At 36.2% G+C, this 20,039-nt stretch overlaps 1 protein-coding gene across 10 annotated transcripts in view; it reads right to left on the bottom strand.

The window, feature by feature from the left end:
* The window catches only part of NEK10 (NIMA related kinase 10), a 107,322-nt gene that overhangs the window by 71,269 nt on the left and 16,014 nt on the right, over positions 1-20,039 (bottom strand). For 8 of the 10 annotated variants that reach the window (XR_008576055.1, XM_054818120.1, XM_054818118.1 and 5 more), the window contains exons 12-23: positions 19,743-19,829; positions 18,105-18,329; positions 17,469-17,608; positions 15,736-15,797; positions 14,372-14,449; positions 10,286-10,350; positions 8,792-8,894; positions 8,552-8,680; positions 7,900-8,037; positions 7,164-7,209; positions 6,420-6,541; positions 6,115-6,217 (exon numbers count right to left, since the gene is read on the bottom strand). Coding sequence is in view for 9 of the 10 variants with exons in the window: in XM_054818120.1 (XP_054674095.1) it covers positions 6,115-6,217; positions 6,420-6,541; positions 7,164-7,209; positions 7,900-8,037; positions 8,552-8,680; positions 8,792-8,894; positions 10,286-10,350; positions 14,372-14,449; positions 15,736-15,797; positions 17,469-17,608; positions 18,105-18,329; positions 19,743-19,829 (1,298 nt within the window). In the remaining variant the exon portion in view is untranslated. The remainder of the gene's footprint in view (positions 1-6,114; positions 6,218-6,419; positions 6,542-7,163; positions 7,210-7,899; positions 8,038-8,551; positions 8,681-8,791; positions 8,895-10,285; positions 10,351-14,371; positions 14,450-15,735; positions 15,798-17,468; positions 17,609-18,104; positions 18,330-19,742; positions 19,830-20,039) is intronic. The other 2 variants (XM_054818121.1, XM_054818122.1) reach the window with 2 other exon arrangements.

Below are 20,039 nucleotides of genomic sequence, written 5' to 3'. Positions count from 1 at the left end.
GTTTCTATGAGGAAGCAACCTTGGAGCTTTAACGGCACCAGTGGAAAGATCCACCTACCTGCCCAAAAAAGAGAGCTGTCTGTTGTTGTAAAATAATGGTTGTTTTCACCTGCACATGTCATTTTGGAAAAATGATGATTTTCTGGTTTTAAACACTACTTTAATTTTTTTAGGTTCATGTGAGTTACGTGCATATCACCACTACAACTCATTCCACCTTCCGAATACATGAGTTTGTAAACTAAGGGAAATGGTAGGCACACCAATCTAGCAAACAAGTTTTCTAAAATAAAATTTCCATGGTAATAGTTTTTGGTGCTTTGTCTACTGTACAACCTCAACAGACATAATTTCTTTACAGCTAATTTCTCTAATGATTGGAAGCTTGGCATCCTTCACTGAAGACGAGATTATTTTTAAGTCTGTTCAAAGACAATAAAAAATTAAAACTTTCACCATCAAGTAGATCTCTATAAACTATGACTAGACATGCAATTTCACCAGCAACTCATTACCAACAGTCATATCTCTCCACGGTATTATTATATTTGACTAGATTTTGTACTGTGATTGTAAACAGTAAGCCTTGAGGTTTTTTGCCTGTATATCAGGAATCTAGAAAACTAAATGTTATTTTAATTTTTTTAAAATTCATTAAAAAAATAGTCAAACTACCATTCAAGACAGTCCTCAAATAGGAAGAAAAATTAACACAAAATGATGCAGCCATAATACTTTAGCTTCTGAAATGCCCTTCTTCACTTGTTTCCACTTGTTTACATTGTGTTTAGGGTAGCAGACTAAGTGATAACAAACTAGGATTGTTTCAGAAAACATTAACATGCTGGGGAAGAGGGCATGAAGGGAAGAGAGAACTATGAAAAAAAAGAGCAAGCTGACTTGTCTAGTATCTTAACCTCCTACAGAATGATCTCTTCAACTTTCATAATAGCTGAATTACAAAAACTTTCTAAATCTTAACAGTCTCTTTCAATGAACATTTTAGGTACCTGTAATGTTTTTCTCTCTTTTTATTGACAGAATCTGTTTTTTCATTTGCCATTATTTCCCAAAGATTTCGCCTAGAAGATTGATCTTCTACAGTAAAAACAAGAGGAAAATTTTACAGATACTACATCTTAATAACACTGAGCTCATATTTGCACATTTGTAGCTTTATTTTATGTTTGAGTCCTATTTGAAAATGTCACTAATTTTTTTCTAAAATCAAATATGCACACAAAAACCAAAAGCAAAGCAAAGGATGATGAATGGAGTATCAAATTCACCACGTATGTGAAACTTCAGACCTACTCAGGTCAGATTTTCACTGCGTCCCCATTGAACAGTTTCTTCTACCCTGAAAGGCTCAGGATGACACAAAATCACTATGTTTATCTTCAGCAAGTTTGAAGCTGTAATCAAGAAATTCTGTCAGCAACTTACTGAGTTACAGTCACCTGGAGGATAAAAGTAGAACTTTAATTTTATTTTCCATAAAAGCATATCCTAAAATCAAGATAATCTGCAATTTAATCAACAGTAGTATATACTTATTCTACTCTTTTTCATCAACAGAATGGGAACAGAATTAATTTCTCATCACTCCCAAATACATCTTTCTAGTTATTCTATCGTTCTCCTTTCTGTGTGCTATATCAATGCTTCATAAACTCAGTCTACTATCTGTCAGTTTTGTGAAGCTTGTAACTTCTGCACGAAGAACATTAGCATTGATCCACATCTAGAACGGAAATTTGTAGAGAGAGATGTGATTAATCCACCAATAGCATCCAGAATGTTTGATTTACAGTGTGAACATAAACTAGTGGAAAATTCCACTCAGCCTATTATGGGAGCTTTGAAAATGAAGTACTACAAGCATTTCCTTTAATCTTTGTATGAAGGGTAGCAATTCTGATAATGAAGACTGGTTAAATCTGCAAAAAAACCTAGCACTGATCCAAGTGACTCCCAAAAAGCAGTGACTAAAACATGACAGACACTAGCTATATCCACTTTACCTCATGGCCACTGCTTCTCTGGGCATGGCACAGAATCAAGAGCCAACAGGTCTTTTTAAAAGTGCACTGAACAAGCGAGTATTCTGAATTACAAAATGAATAGATAGCTTTCCTCCAGCATCCAGCAACTATTCGAACTTTTCAAGTCTCATTCACTTCACCATTCTGACACTTCAAGGTTGCCTGCTATGATTAGAAGTTATATCAAATAGGCGAGTTGTCTCAAAACTAGTATTCTGCTGCTATATAATCCTAGGTTTCAGTTCCATACAGATCCTTTCTGCTGCTATTGTATCATGTGTACTAAACATTAAACAGAGCATGCCACCCAAAAGAGCATATGGAACCCTTCACAATTCTCCTTGTTATCAGACCTGAAATGTGTCAAAGTTTATTCTACATGGCGCTCTCTGACCATCAAGATCTCAACCTTGCTGCAACTAGATGACACTGAGGAAAAGTGATAATCTACAGAGTCTTCTGTTCTGCCCTGCAGAGGCAGCTGTGGAGCTCTAGACAGAAATATACTGTGCTAGAAACAAAATACAGCTGCAATAAAAGAAGAAACACATTTTAAATTCAGAAAACTCTAATTTCTCAATGTGTTATATAAAAAGGCTGGGCAGATTAAACTGAAAGCCACAGATAATATTGGTTCAATGAATCTCTAAAACCTTATACAAAATAACTTCCATTCAGGCTGTGCCTAAAATTCTACTTTTGTGTGTGTGTCAGAAATTATAAATCAGACATTCAACCTGATCACAGATGTACAGTTTCAGTAACACTTTTCTACCAATTTAGAATGTGACGTTTTATGAAATTGCAGGTTAGCATGACTTAATATTTATATTTTTGTAGCATTTGTAGCTCAACCAATTATGATTAAATGCTGTACTAATGTAAGAGGTGGTAGTTACAGCCCCTTTCCTATCAAATTTATGTCAGAGATGAAACAGAACATACGAGTAGGGTGGACAGTTCCAGAAACTACATAACAGCATGCTTAAAGTTCTTTACAGTCAGAAACAGAGATCTCATATCGCCACTAGCCTGGCTAGGATCAGATTATAAATGTCTGTTTCCATTTGCAACAACACATGACTTAAAAGAGCCTGAAAAAGATTGGGATAATTCAGATTTAATTGACACGTGTAAAAGATGTCATGGGAAATGCAAAGGAAGTTACATAATCTTCACATTAGAATGAAGCATCTCCTGGGCTTAGGACTTTCACTTGTATCCTGCATAAGTTTAAAACAAAACAATAAACAAAGACCTGGATAAGGATCATGTCTAAATCACACTTGGTATTGAAGAAAATACAGTGTGGCTATACAGATTAAAAAAATTGTTCCAACTATTACTTCAGGTATTCTTTTTTCAGTAAAACCTACAGAGATGGTATTCAGAGACAATCTCTAGAAGAGACCTCATACCTTAATCTTACAATTGTGCCAGGCCAGTTGCAGAGTTCTCTGCCTGTATGAATTCTAGTTTTCAGCCACCTTTCACTATAGGTTCCTGCCTACCAAGTTCTGCTGGAATTGTTCTACAAGGGCCACGTGCATGTGGCAACTTCTCCATAACTTCAGGATAAGCAAGTATAATTCTTGAGCAGGTTTCTTTTTTTCTGTGCTGACAACAAGGTGGGAATGTCTCCCACATTATGCACTCCTTTCCTTTTCAACAAAAATAAACTCAGAAACTGTATGAGAGGTCTTCATGGGATTTGAAATGTGAGTGGCTCAGTTCTCACATACATGGTGAGAAGTATCTACCTGTGAGTCCCAGAACTTTCTTAAAGTAGTTCGTTGTTGAGGTTGCTGCATAGCCATGCACAGTACAGAATGAAAGTCTTAGCCCATAGAAGCAGTTTGCTCCAGTGTATTGCTCACTTTATTTTTTTAATCAAAATCTACAATCAAAGTCCAAAACTAAAGGCACCTCTCTAAGGAAAACATATTTGAAGAACATTAGTTACCGAGGAATAAGCTGCCTTTGTTATATTGCCAGCCTGCAGATTCTCATAGCAGAAGATTAACAAGAGTTACTATTTCCAGAAGAACTGATTGAGGAAAAGAAAAAAAAGCAGCATTATAAGATATACAAGCTTCTTTTATGAAGCAAAATAATTTGGACCATCAGAGGCCATATCTTAATGATGTAGTCACACAACACTGCTTCCCAATGCTACCTGGGTAGCCCACAGGAGTATTATTCTAGTTAGATCAAGACAAGTTTTGGACAGTTTTGAGATTTGAAAGACTCCAGAAAATTGAACTCTCTCTCTGTTTAGGGTGACTGTGCAGCTTGTAAACACGGAACTACAGTTCTGAGTAGATCTTAGAGCAGATGCTCTCTTTTTATAAAAGCTGACAGGTTAAATTCACTGCAGAGGCAGATTTAAATTTCTCAATATTTGAGCATACGCTTCCACCTTCATCTGACATTTTATATTAACTTTCATCTAGAACCACTTGAAATTCTCGAATGGATAGTTCACTTATCCACAAATATTGTGAGATATAATTATCAAGACCGCAAATACTCCAATCTTTGGCATACATCGACTGTATGAGTTAGGCATAATACCACAGCATGCACCAATACAGTACATATTTACTATCATTGGAAAGAAAGTAAATTATTCTTAATTTCATTAAGGTTGTAAAACAACAAGGCTCAGTAAAATTCCAAAGTAATAGATAAAAGCTCTTCAGCACCCTCCAAAAATTCAGTATATATTGGTACTAATTAAAGTACTAAATAAAGTAAGTGTTTGTTTAAATATTGCAATAGTTTTGAACCAATTACTGTGGAGATGGTCAAAATAAGTTTCAGTTCTTCCAATTTTCCTCAACTCCTGTAAATCTTTGACAGAAACATAAATGCTTTTCAAGGGCAATTTTGAGGTTACAGTTGAAAGTACATTTACACTTCTATCTAGATTGGACCACAGGTAAGGCAAAGGTGTTAAATCAAGACAAGAGTGCCCCTCAGTGGCAGTATGTTGGTATAAAATACAAATATATGATATTTTACTTTAAAATAATATTCTGAATATTTATTTTCATCACTCAGGGACAAATGCTCTATTAAATCACCTTCTTTCAAAACAATATCATCACTATGAATCAGAGTTCTTTAGCACATACTTAAATTCATTCATTATTAAATTGTATGTACATCATCAGGTATAAATATTTACTACAAAGCAACAGTTGCTAAATATATTTGCCTACTTATAGCCAAGTGTTTTGTGGTTGGGTGTGTGCATATGTCTACACTTCCCTCTTATTTTTAAGGAAGACAGATTTGTTGTGAGAAGCCTTGATGCAAAAATCAATCTGCAGTATTCAAATTGTTTATTTAGTTCTGTGTCCTCAGCAGTAAGAAAGCATGCAGTAGTTTTTTAAGAACTTTAAAAACTACAGTATCTGAATTGCCTGTAAGATTTGCTGCGTGTACTAGGTTGTATTAATTCACTCAAAGAGCAAAATTCTGTCATACTTTAGAATATTGTTCACACATATACTGCTTTTAAAGCCTATCCTGAAATCTGCCTAGCTCCTTTCTCCTCACTGTGGAGATTATAGAAGTATAGGTCAAGAACATTCACTACTACAGGCTTAGACAAATAGCACCTCACTGCAGCTGATCACTGGGAACAACTGACGAGTACTAAACAATGTCATGGAAGAACTGGCATAGAACAGAGGGGCTGTTGTACTTTGTATGTTCATTAGCACTTGTTATCTAATCTGGTTATCTCAATATTCTTGCTGATTTAAGTAAAAACAGGCCTTGAAGCATAACTATAGTTTAATTGTTTTTAGGGCTATATCATCTCCTGTGTCATATTTTATATACATAGCTGCAAAAAATATAGTCATGGCTGATGACACCTGGTGGCAATGATCACAAAATCTGCATTAGCAATTATTTTACACAACAGTATAATAATTTACTAGCTTCCAAGTATGGTTACCAAGGCCCAGGAATCTGAAACCTTCAAAGAGTTTCAGTAAAGTAATTCTACTCATGTACATCATGGGAAATTCTCTTCAAGTAAAGTAGTTCTACTTACTAATTGTAACTTTGTCTTTATCCCCCAGCATGACATTGTTTGGAGTGAGATCTCGATGAACAATCCTTTTCTCTTTATGCAAATAACGAAGAGCTAGACAAAGCTTAAAAACAAATAGAAAGAACCTTACAAAGATTCTTAACTACAACCTGATAAAGGCACATGAAATTAAATTCATATCTGATATTAGTGCCTGATACAATAAGCATTACCTGTCATTTATTAGCCTAACAAACATAAACGGTGCTACTAATTACATGCAGGAAAGTCCTGGTAACAAAAAAAAAAAATATGGAGGCCCTTACTTGGATAAATATATGCCATATTCTTTCTTCTGTAAACTGCTGTTGCTTTTGCTTCAAAGAGTGAAAGTGTTCTCCCAGTGGCACACCCTCTATGAGCTCCATGACTATGTACAATCTGTCATCTACATGAAACGAAATTAATTCAGAGAATATTACATTTATATAGAAGGCATTTGAAAATAGAGTATTTGAGGTTAAAATACATTTTAAAAGTTGTTATTTTTTACTTTTTAAAAATGTATTTGCACAGACAAATACATTTTAACCATAGTTCTACTCTTTTTTATTCCATTTTCCCTCAATTTATATCACAGCAACTATAAGGAATTCACTGCCTGATAATCATTCAGCGGGCAGGTGTATGTAGCTAACTATAAACAAGAAAATTAAGACAATTCAGCTGACCAATCTATATCATTCATTCTACTAGTCACTATAGCTTTTCTCCCTACTTAGCATTCCAGTTGTAAATTTTGCATCCTAACCTCTGTAGGATGAGAATGATGCTTTCTAAATGTTTGCATTGCATCTAGTTTTACTGATAAACAAATATAAATATTATTCCTTAGCATTTTTTCAATTTGAAAGGAATATAAACCTGTCTAAACCATAGCAGTTCTTGAAGAAAATATTACCATTTATTGCTCTAATTCAATATACTCCTTCAAAGCCGTAAGTGCTTTTATTACGTATTTCTATTTCTTCATTATGTACAATGTAGTAATTCTCTGCATTTATACTTACTTTCCAAGAAGGTTCTATAATACCGTACAACATTTGGATGATAAAGCTGCAATGAGGAAAGAAATTCAGATGTTTAGAATAGTTAAACTGATGGCACAGTATTTATAATGTTTAGCTACACATTGGAAGGAAGGATTCCACAAGGATTCCACAAACTTGTTCATGAACTGCAGTGCAGTAGACCTTCGCACCTACCCCAAACACAGAGAAGTGTTGCATGTTACTAGAGCAACCAAGTGGAAAACACAGGATGATTCCTATCCGCTCTCCCTTTAATAACTGAAAGACAGTAAATGAAGTTTGAAGACAGGCAACTAATCCTGCATCAAAGAATTAGCTTTCTTAGCCTAAGAACACTAATGATCAGTCTGTTTCTTTAATTTTCAATTACAAAAAAATACTATCTTCTCATTGTATTTTAAACCCAAGAATTCATTAAATGGAACAAAGACTCATCAGTTTTCTATCACAATCTTAATTTACAGAATCCCTGAAAAAAGTTCAAAATACTGCCAACACAGAAAGTAAGAATCTTGAGTAACAAGCATTTGTGTTGCTGCTAACATTACAGTAAGAAGGTTTTTAATATTGACAGGATTCAGGTAAAAGGGGCCAATATTGTACTGATCAGACAAAAATAGTAACAGCATTTGGAAGCCCTGCTATATGGGAACTCACAGTTAATAATGCTAACAGCAGAATGCCCATCCATGAAACTAGAGTCTATGAGACAAACCTGCTCTTTGATGATGGTTAATTCAGAGACAATGTTCTTTACATTGCTGTCTCTGTCTTTTTTGTCCTTTCCAAATGCTGGATTGTGTAAATTGACTTCTTTCATTGCCAGGAGATTTTGTCCATTATGTTTTCTAACCTATAAAAAAGATAAAACCCTTGTAAAATTAATATAGAAAGGATATTAAGGCTACCAGATTAGTTACCAGAGTCTTTGCTTTTTCTGTGTATGATGTGACTAGTCAAAAGAACTGGGGCCCCACAATGCAGGTTAGCAGTATACTGCTGAACTTGCCACAGTGTCTGAAGTGACATTATCCATACCCAGTGTTGCTTTTCAGATAAAACATGCTTGAATTTCTGTGGTTTTATACAGATTTGTTAGCCTTTGCGATAGACTTAAATGCTGTTTGGGGAAAGGAATTAAAAGAAAGTAGGAAACATAAGAGATACACTGGTCAATGTTATAAATGCAAGAGGGTACAAGCAAAACCACAGCAAATACTACCAACATGCCCAGATCCATAAAGGCCTTTTCACACCTGCATTCCCCTACTGAAATTGAAAGGAGGGTAGTGCCCAAAAGAGGTATTAGACCCTCTTCATGAAGCCTCCCCTCAAAACGGTAAATTAATATGAAAAGGGAAGTTTACCTTATATACACTTCCAAAAGCTCCACTGCCAAGGTGCTCTAAAATTGCATAATTGCTTATATGTTTTGTAGGTGCCTTATTCTGATTCATACTCTCAATACTTGCAGCAATTTGCTTCAATTCATCCTCCTGGTTATAAATTAAATGACAAATAAATAAATATAAAATATTTCATGCCTTTCTTGTGGTAAGAATGTGCAAAGAATACAGCTTCTTAAAGATATGAAGGTTTTTATTTACCTTTAATAAATTTAGCTTTGATACCAACTCTTCATAAGCACCGATATCACGCACATAATGTCCAATATCGATGAAGATTTCAAACAAGTCAGTAGGGAAAAGCCTACATAAATTTAAATTTGATATATTTTAGAAACAGTGTACACAGTAGCTATTAATTTACAGCAGAGACTTTTCAATGTTTATTACAACTTGCTTTAGAACCTTCTAAATTATACACTTATTTTTTACTAATCTGTTCAGATATTAACTGTCTAGCACTACATTCAGAGAAGTTAAAGGACCTTTCAAATGTCAGACTTCAGCCTCCATAGGTTGGGTGTTAATATAAATGCCAGTTTTCCAAACAAGTATAAGCCTCTTTAAAGTTAATGCACCTCCTGAGTTTCCAGTCCTTTTCCTATTTTTTTCTTATAGCACTTCCTATCGTGCTTGTTGCCACTTTAACTGAGTTCCTTCTTGTAATGCATTAAGTGACAGGATCAACATTTGTATGTATTTAAAGAATCACAACACCCATCTTAGAATTTTTGTCCAAGTCCAGTCTAAAAGATGAAAATGACTGAGAAAAGCAAAAGCTAACAGATAGTAGGCAATATTTGGTTAGTGACATGCTTAACTGAAGGTTTCTTTATAAAGTTCTGGCAGAAGTAGAAATACAGAAAATTAAGGCATTTAGAAAACTATGAAAGACAGCAAATCAGTCCAAATTTATCACTTTCGAAACTTGACACCATCCATGAATGTTCATTAGAAACTGGGGCCCTTTCAGTACAAAATCCACCTTTTAAAAAGCAAAAATAACACCAGTTATACTTAGAATTCTAGTAATTTATGATACAGAATAAAATCATACAGAAACACTACTGACAGGCAGACCTCCTAGGCAGTATGATTACTATCCTAATCCCAGAAATCAAACTGTTAGGTTTCATATAGCCTTTGTAGCCAATCTGGTGAAACTGTCATCTTACGAGTAAAAATGGATGATTGATGAAAGACATTTTCTCCTTATTGATCCAAACCTTTCAGTAACACTCCTAAGTAAACCAGTGTGATGCAAAGTCATTCCCATGTGAAGGCAGGGAGGGCTCAGAGAAAAAATTTACTGCTCCCAGTTACTTGCTACTATCCAGGGCTGTAACTTGCATCTGTTAATCTTCAGAATAAAAGTACAGTTTATCTCCAACAGCATTAAATCTGTCCTCAACATATTTTAAATGTTGATTCATGGGGGAGGAAGGAGCCTCTACAGAGCCAGGTTCTCTGGCATGCATACAATAGAAGTCCCCACACTGAACATCTAAATCTTGTAGACTGGCACTGATGCAATACAGGAATGGCTGTCTGTAGCTGTGGATGGGACAGAAGTTGTCCGTTACTATTTCTTCTTGTTGAAAATAAGTGATGTTTAAAAAATACATCTGTCTGATCCGAGTAATGACTTTTGAAAGCTATCCTAAAGGAGTTTCACAAAATATTTTGTTAACATACCTTTTAAAGATATGTCGATTTCTTTCCATACTGTAGAGAAATCTCAGAGCTCTGAAAGCATAACACTACAGCAAGAAAAATACTTAAGTTAATGACAAATTTATACACAAATGGAAAAGCCACTGGTAAACATCAAGGATTCCCCTTGACTTCACGCTTCGGTATATCTTGTAGTTAAATGACTAGATAGATTATGTTATTAACCTGATGACAAAGAGAGTAAAAATATATTAAGGTCGTCTTGTATTTTAAAAGTAGGTAGGGCCACTTAGGGTTAAAAAAATAAAAAAAGTAAAACAAAAAGTGGGTGACTATAGCTATAGCACATGGTGAGGAACATCTAAGTCTTAATCATCTCTTTTTATTTGCAGATAGTTCCAGACTTGAGAGCTGCTCTCTTCTCCCATGCTGAAAAAGGAAAATGTAATCAGTGGTTTTGTAATGATGCAGTAGAAACAGCATTTTGCACTTTTTTCTGAAAAATGCAGTGTAGAACACCATAAGTTCTAACAGGGCACAAAAAACAAAAGTGAGAAAGAGAATATGGTCAACTTTTTTTTTTAATAGTAAGTTCATCATATTTACACAGATCTTTATGTACCTCAGTTTCTATCTTTATGTACGTTAGTTTTGATACTATTTCTCCTGAAGAAAGTTTACTTTTAAAACAGGCAGTGGCATATAGTTAATATGCATACTTTCATGCAACTCATCTTTAATTCTGTTTATCAAGAGTCAATAATATGGCACATATATGGCTAACCAAAGATGACTGTATAAAGTAAGCCAAAGAGAAATAAGGTATTGATATCTGAAACAATGCAAAGAGTAAATGCCTTTAACATAATTTAGAATTACTTTATTGCATCAGTGACTAAAACACTACTACAGTCCAGCTTGATAATCCCTATTTAGACAGTGGTAACTGTCTTAGTGATAACTGCAGAATTAATCCCCATGTTGAAAACAAATCTTTCAATATTTAGAAAATGCATTAAAGGAAGAAAATAAAGGTCAAATGCTACTTTTGAAGGAAGCAGGATACTTGAAACGTTATAGAAAAGAAACATATGTTAGTGTTGCTAAGAAGCCATTTCTTTTACAGACAATGTTTCTTTTTAGTCCACAGTAAACTCCACATCACAGGAGAAGGATCATGTGTTACCATGTCTAACATTCCATTGGGAACCAGTGTCACAACTTAGCTGCACAAAATAACCCAGACCAGCTGGGTCATAGCTGCTACCTTGAAAGTTTTTCATTTTAGAGAGTATACATAGATCACAGAATCATTTTGGCTGAAAAAGACCTTTAAGTCCAACTGTTAACACTGCCAAGTTCACCACTAAACCATGTCCCTAAGTGCCACATCTACAGGTCTTTTCAATACGCCCAGGGATGGTGACTCAACCACTTCCCTGGGCAGCCTGTTCCAATGCCTGACAACACTCTCGGTGAAGAAATTTTTCCTACTATCCAATCTAAACCTCCCCTGATGCAACTTGAGGCTGTTTCCTCTTGCCCTATCACTTGTTCCTTGGGAGAAGAGAGCAACACCCACCTGGCTACAACCTCCTTTCAGGCAGTTGTAGAGAGCCATAAGGTCTCCCCTCAGCCCCCTTTTCTCCAGGTTAAACCACCCCAGTTCCCTCAGCCCATCCTCATAAGACTTGTGCTCTAGACCCTTCACCAACTCTGTTGCCCTTCTCTGGACATGCTCCAGCACCTCAGTGTCCTTCTTGTAGTGAGGGGCCCAAAACTGAACACAGTACTTGAAGTGCAGCCTCACCAGTGCCAAGTACAGGGGGACGATCAGTTCCCTAGTCCTGCTGGCCACACTATTTCTGATACAAGCCAGGATGCTGTTGGCCTTCTTGGCCACCTGGGCACACTGTTGGCTCATATTCAGCTGGCTGTTGACCAACACCCCCAGGTCCTTTTCCACTGGGTGGAAAAGATCTTACTGTAGAAAGCCCATCAGTGAAGGGACATGATTATAGATTAATAATGAGATAAATAATATTTTAAATGGCAATAAGATTTGTTTCTCTCACACTAGTATTGTGAGATTAATATTTAACATTTGTGATATGCTTCACTTAAGGCATGATGATTTTTATATATGGTATGTATGCAAAATAAATGACTGATATCACTGCCACCCTTCATGTAATGGAGTAAGATCACTAAGGTAGTATGATAGAAAGAAGCTGAAAATTTAATCGTTGAAGACACAAACTATGGAGCAGTAAAGAAACTAGACCAGCATTGCAAGAATTCTAAGAAAAATGCCTATGAAATTCAAAAAAGGTACTCCAATAGCTGCAACTGTACTGCATAGCAGTAACAATGATAAAGGCAATACAGATAGCAGCATGAGAATCCAAAGAAAGTTTCATTAAAAAAAATACTTCTTATTGTTTGCCTGAAATGGATTTAGTTTTCATATGTGATCATTACGTCTATTCTTAATTCTTATGGCTTCATGTTTAAACCAACTACGGTTGTATAAGGCAACTGTACTGAGCATATGCTCCAGTTTATTAGACTCCATGTTAGTTTCATATACCCTCTAGGAAGATTTTTATTTATCTCACCCTTAAGCTGATTTAACTGAAACACACTATAAAACCTTGTTGCAGAAGAAATGTACCTACTGCACTGAATCTGCATTCCAACCCTAATCTAGAAGAACTGCAATGAGAAAGATGACACCACAATAATTTTTTTTATTTGTGGAAATGCCTTCCCTTGCTATCCAGGCATGTCTACCCGATTGGATAGTTGAGTAGCTATGTAGCCATGCCAGTGTAGGGCTATGCCAGAAAAAAGACCAGGTGAGAGGCAGGATTCACCTGTGCCGAGGACCTCCTCACATTTGCCCACAGAAGGGTAACTGGAGCAGCAGCAGTTGTGTTCATCCCTGAACACCAGACCACTACTTTCCTATAGCTTAGAGACAGCAGCACCATTTCACAGAGGCTGGAGCAGAGCTACCAGATAATTAGTTATCCTCCCCCTCTACTCTGCCCTGGTGAGGCCACATCTGGAATATTGTGTCCAGTTCTGGGCTCCCCAGTTCAAGAAAGACAGGGAACTACTGGAGAGAGTCCAGCGGAGGGCTATGAAGATGATTAAGGGACTGGAGCATCTCTCTTATGAGAAAAGGCTAAGAGAGCTAGGTCTGTTTAGCCTGGAGAAGAGTAAGAGGGGCTCTTATTAATGCTTGGAAATATCTGAAGGGTGGATGTCTAGAGGAAGGGGTCAGACTCTTTTCAGTGGTGCCCAGTGACAGGACAATGGACTCAAACTGGAACACAGGAAGTTCCATCTGCATATGAGGAAAAACTTCTTCACTTTGAGGATGATTGAGCACTGGAACAGGCTGCCCAGAGAGGTTGTAAAGTCTCCTTCTCTGGAGATATTCAAAACCTACCTGGACGTGGTCCTGTGCAACATGCTATAGGCGATCCTGCTCTAGCAGGGGAGGTGGACTAGATGATCTCCAGAGGTCCCTTCCAAAACCTATCAATCTATGAATCTGTCAATCTGATAACTTTTAGCTTAAGGTGACTCAAACCAGTACATTTGGGGGGAGGGGGGGTGTATTATCATGCAAAACCAAGAGCCATTCTATGCTTATTAGCTCTATATTTATGCTACATTTAAATTTGCTCTACTTCATGTTACGTTTTCCTGTATTTTAACAGCCACAGTAAGAAACAGATATTAGTACAGTATCAAATCTACTGTGAGTTTCAATGAAGACCAAGGCACTAAAAAGAAGATCTGATGCTGGGAAGCCTGAAAAAGCGGAGGAGAGATTGTAACAAGAAAAATACTCACTTTTCTTTACACTATATGAGGTGTCAGAAACAAAGCTGATCAGAACAGAACACCAGAAATTGAGACACTATTTAACTTTTAGTTCCTGAGGCATTTGTTATTCCTGGTTTTGTTTTGGTGGGTTTTCTTCCCCTTTGAGTAAGATTTTTTTACTGCACTTTAAAATAAACTTTAAAATTATAAAAAATTCTCAGGGACTCTGTCGGGCTTTCAATGTGCAATGATAATAAAGGAATTTACCTGTAATAAATTAGCTTTTTCATCATTCCTTCCTTTGTTTGGTAAAATCAGCTTTGCTATTGTATATATTCCATTTGCCTGGTAACAGTGAAAGGTCAGTATTAATAGCACTTCTTTGCATAGAAACCACAAATAAAAACCAATATTACTTCAGATAAATCAGAAGCTAATACCAAGTGACAAGTTCTCAACATCCTTCTGCACACCTAAATTATAAGCTCAAATGACTTAAATGTACATAAGAATGAAATCATTGTTACATTTAAACTGATACTGCAAAGAGAACTTGCAAACACATAGTGAAGAGATGTTTCTGTCTCTAGAGGTGAAGGAAACTGCAGCAACAGATCTCCTGTCACCATGTGGATATTTTGAACTGTCAGGAACCTAAAGTCGAGTCACAATAAACATAAGCTGGAGAAACACCATAAGGGATAGCCTGAGGAATAGGTCTGTGCCTTCAGTAGGATTTTGTGAAAACCATACTGTATTTCAGCTTCCATTTTCATGTAACCATATTTGTGTCCTCCATTAATGTATCCATCATGATGGTTTGATAGATGGGCACTGGTAGATTTAGTTACAGTACTGCTCCCTGCTACTTGACAAGCTCCCTGCTGGAGACTACTCTCCTCTCTAGCAGAATTGAAGAGAATATGTGTCAGTTCTGCAGAGGTTCTGGTGCAGTTCCTGACATGTTTTCTTAAACTGTTCATGAAGGCAGAGTTGAGCTATGGTTTTAGGCTGTGCAGCAGAGCCATCAAGTTATAAACACATTCTGGCCTGCTACCAGAACTGCTACAGACTGCTATCAAGGCTGTAAGTTGAGACAAGGACACAGGGTGGACAGGTAGAGGGCAGCTACAGCAGAAGCAAATGGTTCTCAACTGCCTGACACAAGAGTTCTTTGCCACTGAACAAGATAAACCTTTAGAGGTCAGTTAGCTTGACTTTCTCAGCATATAACTGAAAGAGCTGCTGCTATTTTTAGCGCCTCTAAATATTACATTTTAAAATGCAGTTTAGAAACACAGTCCTGGGGATGGAGTGCCAGGAAGTTATCTCAGAAATACCAAATTCTGAGGAAAAGAGAAATTGTTTGTGAAGCAACAGCATGCCAATATTAAGCTGCACAGAGTTTGTTTTAATAAACTTCACGAAATTCAGAATTTATATTTCTCAGTTAATTCCATGTCTGTGTATGTAAATATATGAAGAAACAGAGATACTAAAGTTATATAAAGGCATATTTTCCAATCCCTTTCAAATGCATTGTTTGTTAATTAAATGATGGCAACAAATAAGAACAATTAAGTCAAATTGTAAACTATAATGCTTTACTTAACTGAATAAAGTCTTCCTACCTGTACTACCTGGTAAGCGTTAGTCTCATTGAGCACTAGTTCAGTAATGGCAGCACAACAAGCTAGAAGAAAAATTCAGATGTAGCATTTAGGGACAGATTCATAAAGATATTCAGATAGTGTGGTAGGTTAACCTTAGCTAAGGGCCAAACGCTCACCCAACTGCTCATTCACCCTCCCTCCTTAACAGGACAGAGGGAAAAGATAGGATGGAAAAGTTCATGGGTCAAGATAAAGACAGGAAGGTTGCTTACCAGTTCCAATCAGAGGCAAAACAGACTTGACTTGGGGAAAAAAATTTAATTCGTTGCCAATTAAAATAGATTTTGATATGGGGGAAAAAAAAAAAGACAAAAAATTAAAACAACACCTTCCTCCCACACCATCCTTTTTTTCCCCCCAGACTCATCTTCACTCCTCCACTCCCAACTCTTCTACCCTCTCCCCCAGCAGCACTGGGGGTGGTGGATGAGGGTTATGGCCAGTACGTAACAGTTCCACTCTGCTGCTCCTTTCCCCTCACATGTGTCCCCTGCTCCAGCCTGGGTCCTCTCCACATGCTGCAGCATAAATACCTGCTCCACAAAGGTCTCTCCCATAGGCTGCAGGAGAATCTCTACTATGGTGTCTAAAGCACCTCCTCCCCCTCATTCTTCTCTGACATTGGTGTCTGCACTGCTTTTTCTCACTCCTGTATTTTTTTTCTTCTCCTCCTCTGCTCACTCAGCATTTTTGCCCTTTCTTATATATGTTTTCACAGCTGCACCACCAGCTTCACTGATGGGCTTAGCTTTGGCAAGCTGGGTCTTTTGTGAAGCCAGCTGGAACCAGCTGTGTCCAGCACAGACCAATCCCTTACCTCTTCCCACAGTGACCACCGCTGCAGACCCCCTGCTAACAAAACCTTGCCACTTACACCCAATACAGACGGCTAAAAATAATAAACAAGTACTCAGTCAGAACTAAAAAAGACCTCTGCAAGTTCCGTGCTTACTCTTTCTTAGGAGTCCTTAAGGAAGGCAGATGTAACTCAGAAACGTGCTCTACGCTGGCAATACTTTTGGCATTGCAATTTATTTCATATTACCAGCTCTTCAGAGAGAACATTCATAATAACAAACACTTACATATTATGTTACAGCTTTCAGGAAGATACTCCAAAGGCTCATGTAATCCTACTACGGGTATTTCACATTGCCCTTCTATAGTGACTGGAAAAAGACATGATCCTCCAGAAGGCATTTAAGAATGGATAGTTGACGTGCTATTGAGAAATCTCCTCTAAAAGAGATTCTCTCCATAACTACTGAGGCATTCTCACCTGACCAGTAGTCTTTAAAATACCACTTCGAAAGAGTTCCATGATAATCAATTAATGATTCATCTACCATAGTAAATTTGAATAGAGAGAAAAAATATGATCAAATAAATATAATCTCTGGCTAAACCCAAATTTTTTTTTTAAATATATAAATTTTTTTCAAGATGTTTTTGCAGATGGAAGAAATATATATGATTGTACTTAATACTTTATCCTTTTCTTTTTTCTGAAAAAACTGTGCTTCTTGAAAGTATGTGCTGGTATTGCGCATTTAGAAATAAACACAGCTGACTTGGTGCTCCCACTCCTTAAAGCAGGTATAAATGTTTATAATTTCAATTTTGAAATATTTTAATCCCTTTGCACAAGTGTAAGTAAACACATAACAGAGGATTAGGCCTTATAAACCTACCTGCTTGAAGTGAGAAAATATTTTCTTGCATCTCATCAGGACTCAAATCATCTGACAAATGAAGATGTTGGATTCTCCCTGCTGCATTCGCGCTAGATAAACTTCCAACCGAAGAGCGATCAGAAACAAGATTTCTTCCCCTGGGGGAAGGAAAAAAAACCCCAAATTGTAGTGTAAAAATACGGCTTAGCATATCTTTGTTAACCATTTTTAAGTTCTGAAAATTTGTATTTTTTTCACTAAAATAGCTAATACACTTTGAAAAAGCAAACAAGCCTTTAAGCAGAAAATTTCTTTACCGTGTTCATCAATTATATTCACAATTCTAGCTCACTAAATAGTTGTCTGATTAATAGGAAAACTAGGTAGACTATAATGGCATTTATAATCTATTGATTATTTAGCTGACACACTGAAAATATGAAAAATATGAAAAACACTAAGATAACATATGCATAGCTGAAAAATAATACTGCTTATTCATTATGTTCTAAATAGCCTTTTAATTTCTGCAGACATCACATACAGCTGAACAAAACAAAGATGCTGTTTGATAATACAGGACTTGGTCAAATATATCTTAAAATATGAAACAGTCTCATATAATTGCCATAATGTTGAGGACCGAAAGCCTACCCCTGTAATATATGAAGGAGCTGCTTGATTCCACCCCAAATTCGGATTTCCACACTAGTCTCAGGGTCTTCACAAACCTGCACCAGAATCCAAACTATACTCCATAGAAGTTTAACATGATCAGAATGGAGTAAACTGAGCAAGACTGGAACTCCTTCATACATTTTTACTTGTTCTTTGACTTGTGACTCTGCACAGAGGAGACGTAGCAACTCTGCTGTGAGCCTAAAAAAAAAAATCAGCACAAAATTTTAACAATAATTGCATCATCACTTTATACTGTCAGTTAGCAAAGGGGGAAAAAATACAGCAAATTTTTAAGAAAGAACAAAGACCTCCTATTTAAAAAAAGTAGTTAAAGAAAACTGCTTCAAGTCACTGTAAACTGGTTAAAGTTGCTGTTTAAATAAAGAAAAAGAAGGTCCAAATTTTCCCAAGGGATGAAATAATATTTACATTGAGTTTGACTGTCAGCATAGGCAGCCAAGCATACACAGCCAGGATGGAGGTGGCCAGGTGGACTGCAGCCATCCATAGTACCACATTCTTCTTAATGGTATTAGTACTACAAGTAGCACTGACTGCACGAACTTGTAAAGTCCATCTGTGGAATTAGAATAACTCCACAAATAATCGTGATTCTTCTCCAGTATGGTTTGAATATTATGTTTACAAAAACAATTTGATATATCATTTAAAAGGTTTATACGAGATTTTCATTAACTTCAATTAAGGTGGATTTTCCATAGCAAATATGGTTAGGGATTTCCATTTCCACTTGAAGCAAAAAAGCTGCATATGTGTTTGGCAAAACATATGAATTCAGATTCATATCGAAATTCAAAATTATTCTTAACTAGCATTGAACTTCATCAGCTTCCCATCTACATTCAAATTCCAGTTTTTATAACAAACTTTTGGTTTGCATATAGTCTAAATTATTTCAAACCCAGAAACTAAATAAAATCTTTTGGCACATTCAATTTCTTTATCTTTAGTTGTATGTAAAATAATTTACATGTGTGAAATAATTAAGCATGAAATTTATAAAAATCTCTTCAGAATTCTAAATGTGATAGGATAAGTGACATCAAATTTGAGAGTCTTTCAGGTTCTTACTGAAAAGCAGATATACTATGCTCAGCTAGCAGGCTTAGCTGAGATGAAAGGACATTTAAAGAACTGAAGGAACCTTTATGATTTTCTGACTGAAGGAATGTGAGATCTGACCCAGCCTCTGGCATAAACTACAAAAGCTATATTTCTTGCAATTTTTTTACCAGTTTATGTTGGGCATCCCAGGAACTGTCAGAGTTCAGCATGCTTTCCGTCTAACCACTCAGGTCTCCCAGGAGCAAAGTGGAGATGCACCAAGAAAAGTAATTACTATCCCTTTATAGTAACATTGCAATTTATTTGTACCACACTGTAGGCCATCAGTGGAGAGGAGACATCTTGTAACAAAACTACTAGAAAAGATTTTTCTATATCAATATCTGACTGAAAATACATAGGTATCAGAATTTTACCTTGAGTATATTAGAGTGGCACATTATCTAATTCCTCTAAATAAACATGTCCCTAAATGAAAAAGTCAAAATATATTTTAACACAATTAATCTACAAGCGAAGTCTCACCTTTTAGAAAGCAAATCGTATTCATGTAATATCACCAGCAAGTTCTCAACAATGGTGAGCTCACTTATCTTCTCCCTACATTCTGGACTACAAATTGATTATTCCTGGCATTTATATCAAATTAAATTATATGAAAAAACACATTGCTCTTTAGCCTCACTTCTTATACATTTGACCAATTATTTTTTTCCTCAAGTCTTAAGTAATAATATCATATTGTGCATACAAATATTTAAAGCCACAAAAATATGCTGGGTCAAGAGTGACACTGCAATAATTTCTGATTTTCCCAATACA

This window comes from Grus americana, chromosome 2 (genome assembly GCF_028858705.1).
Source record: "Grus americana isolate bGruAme1 chromosome 2, bGruAme1.mat, whole genome shotgun sequence".
Lineage (NCBI taxonomy): Eukaryota > Metazoa > Chordata > Aves > Gruiformes > Gruidae > Grus > Grus americana.
This window is presented reverse-complemented; position numbering and strand designations above follow the sequence as displayed.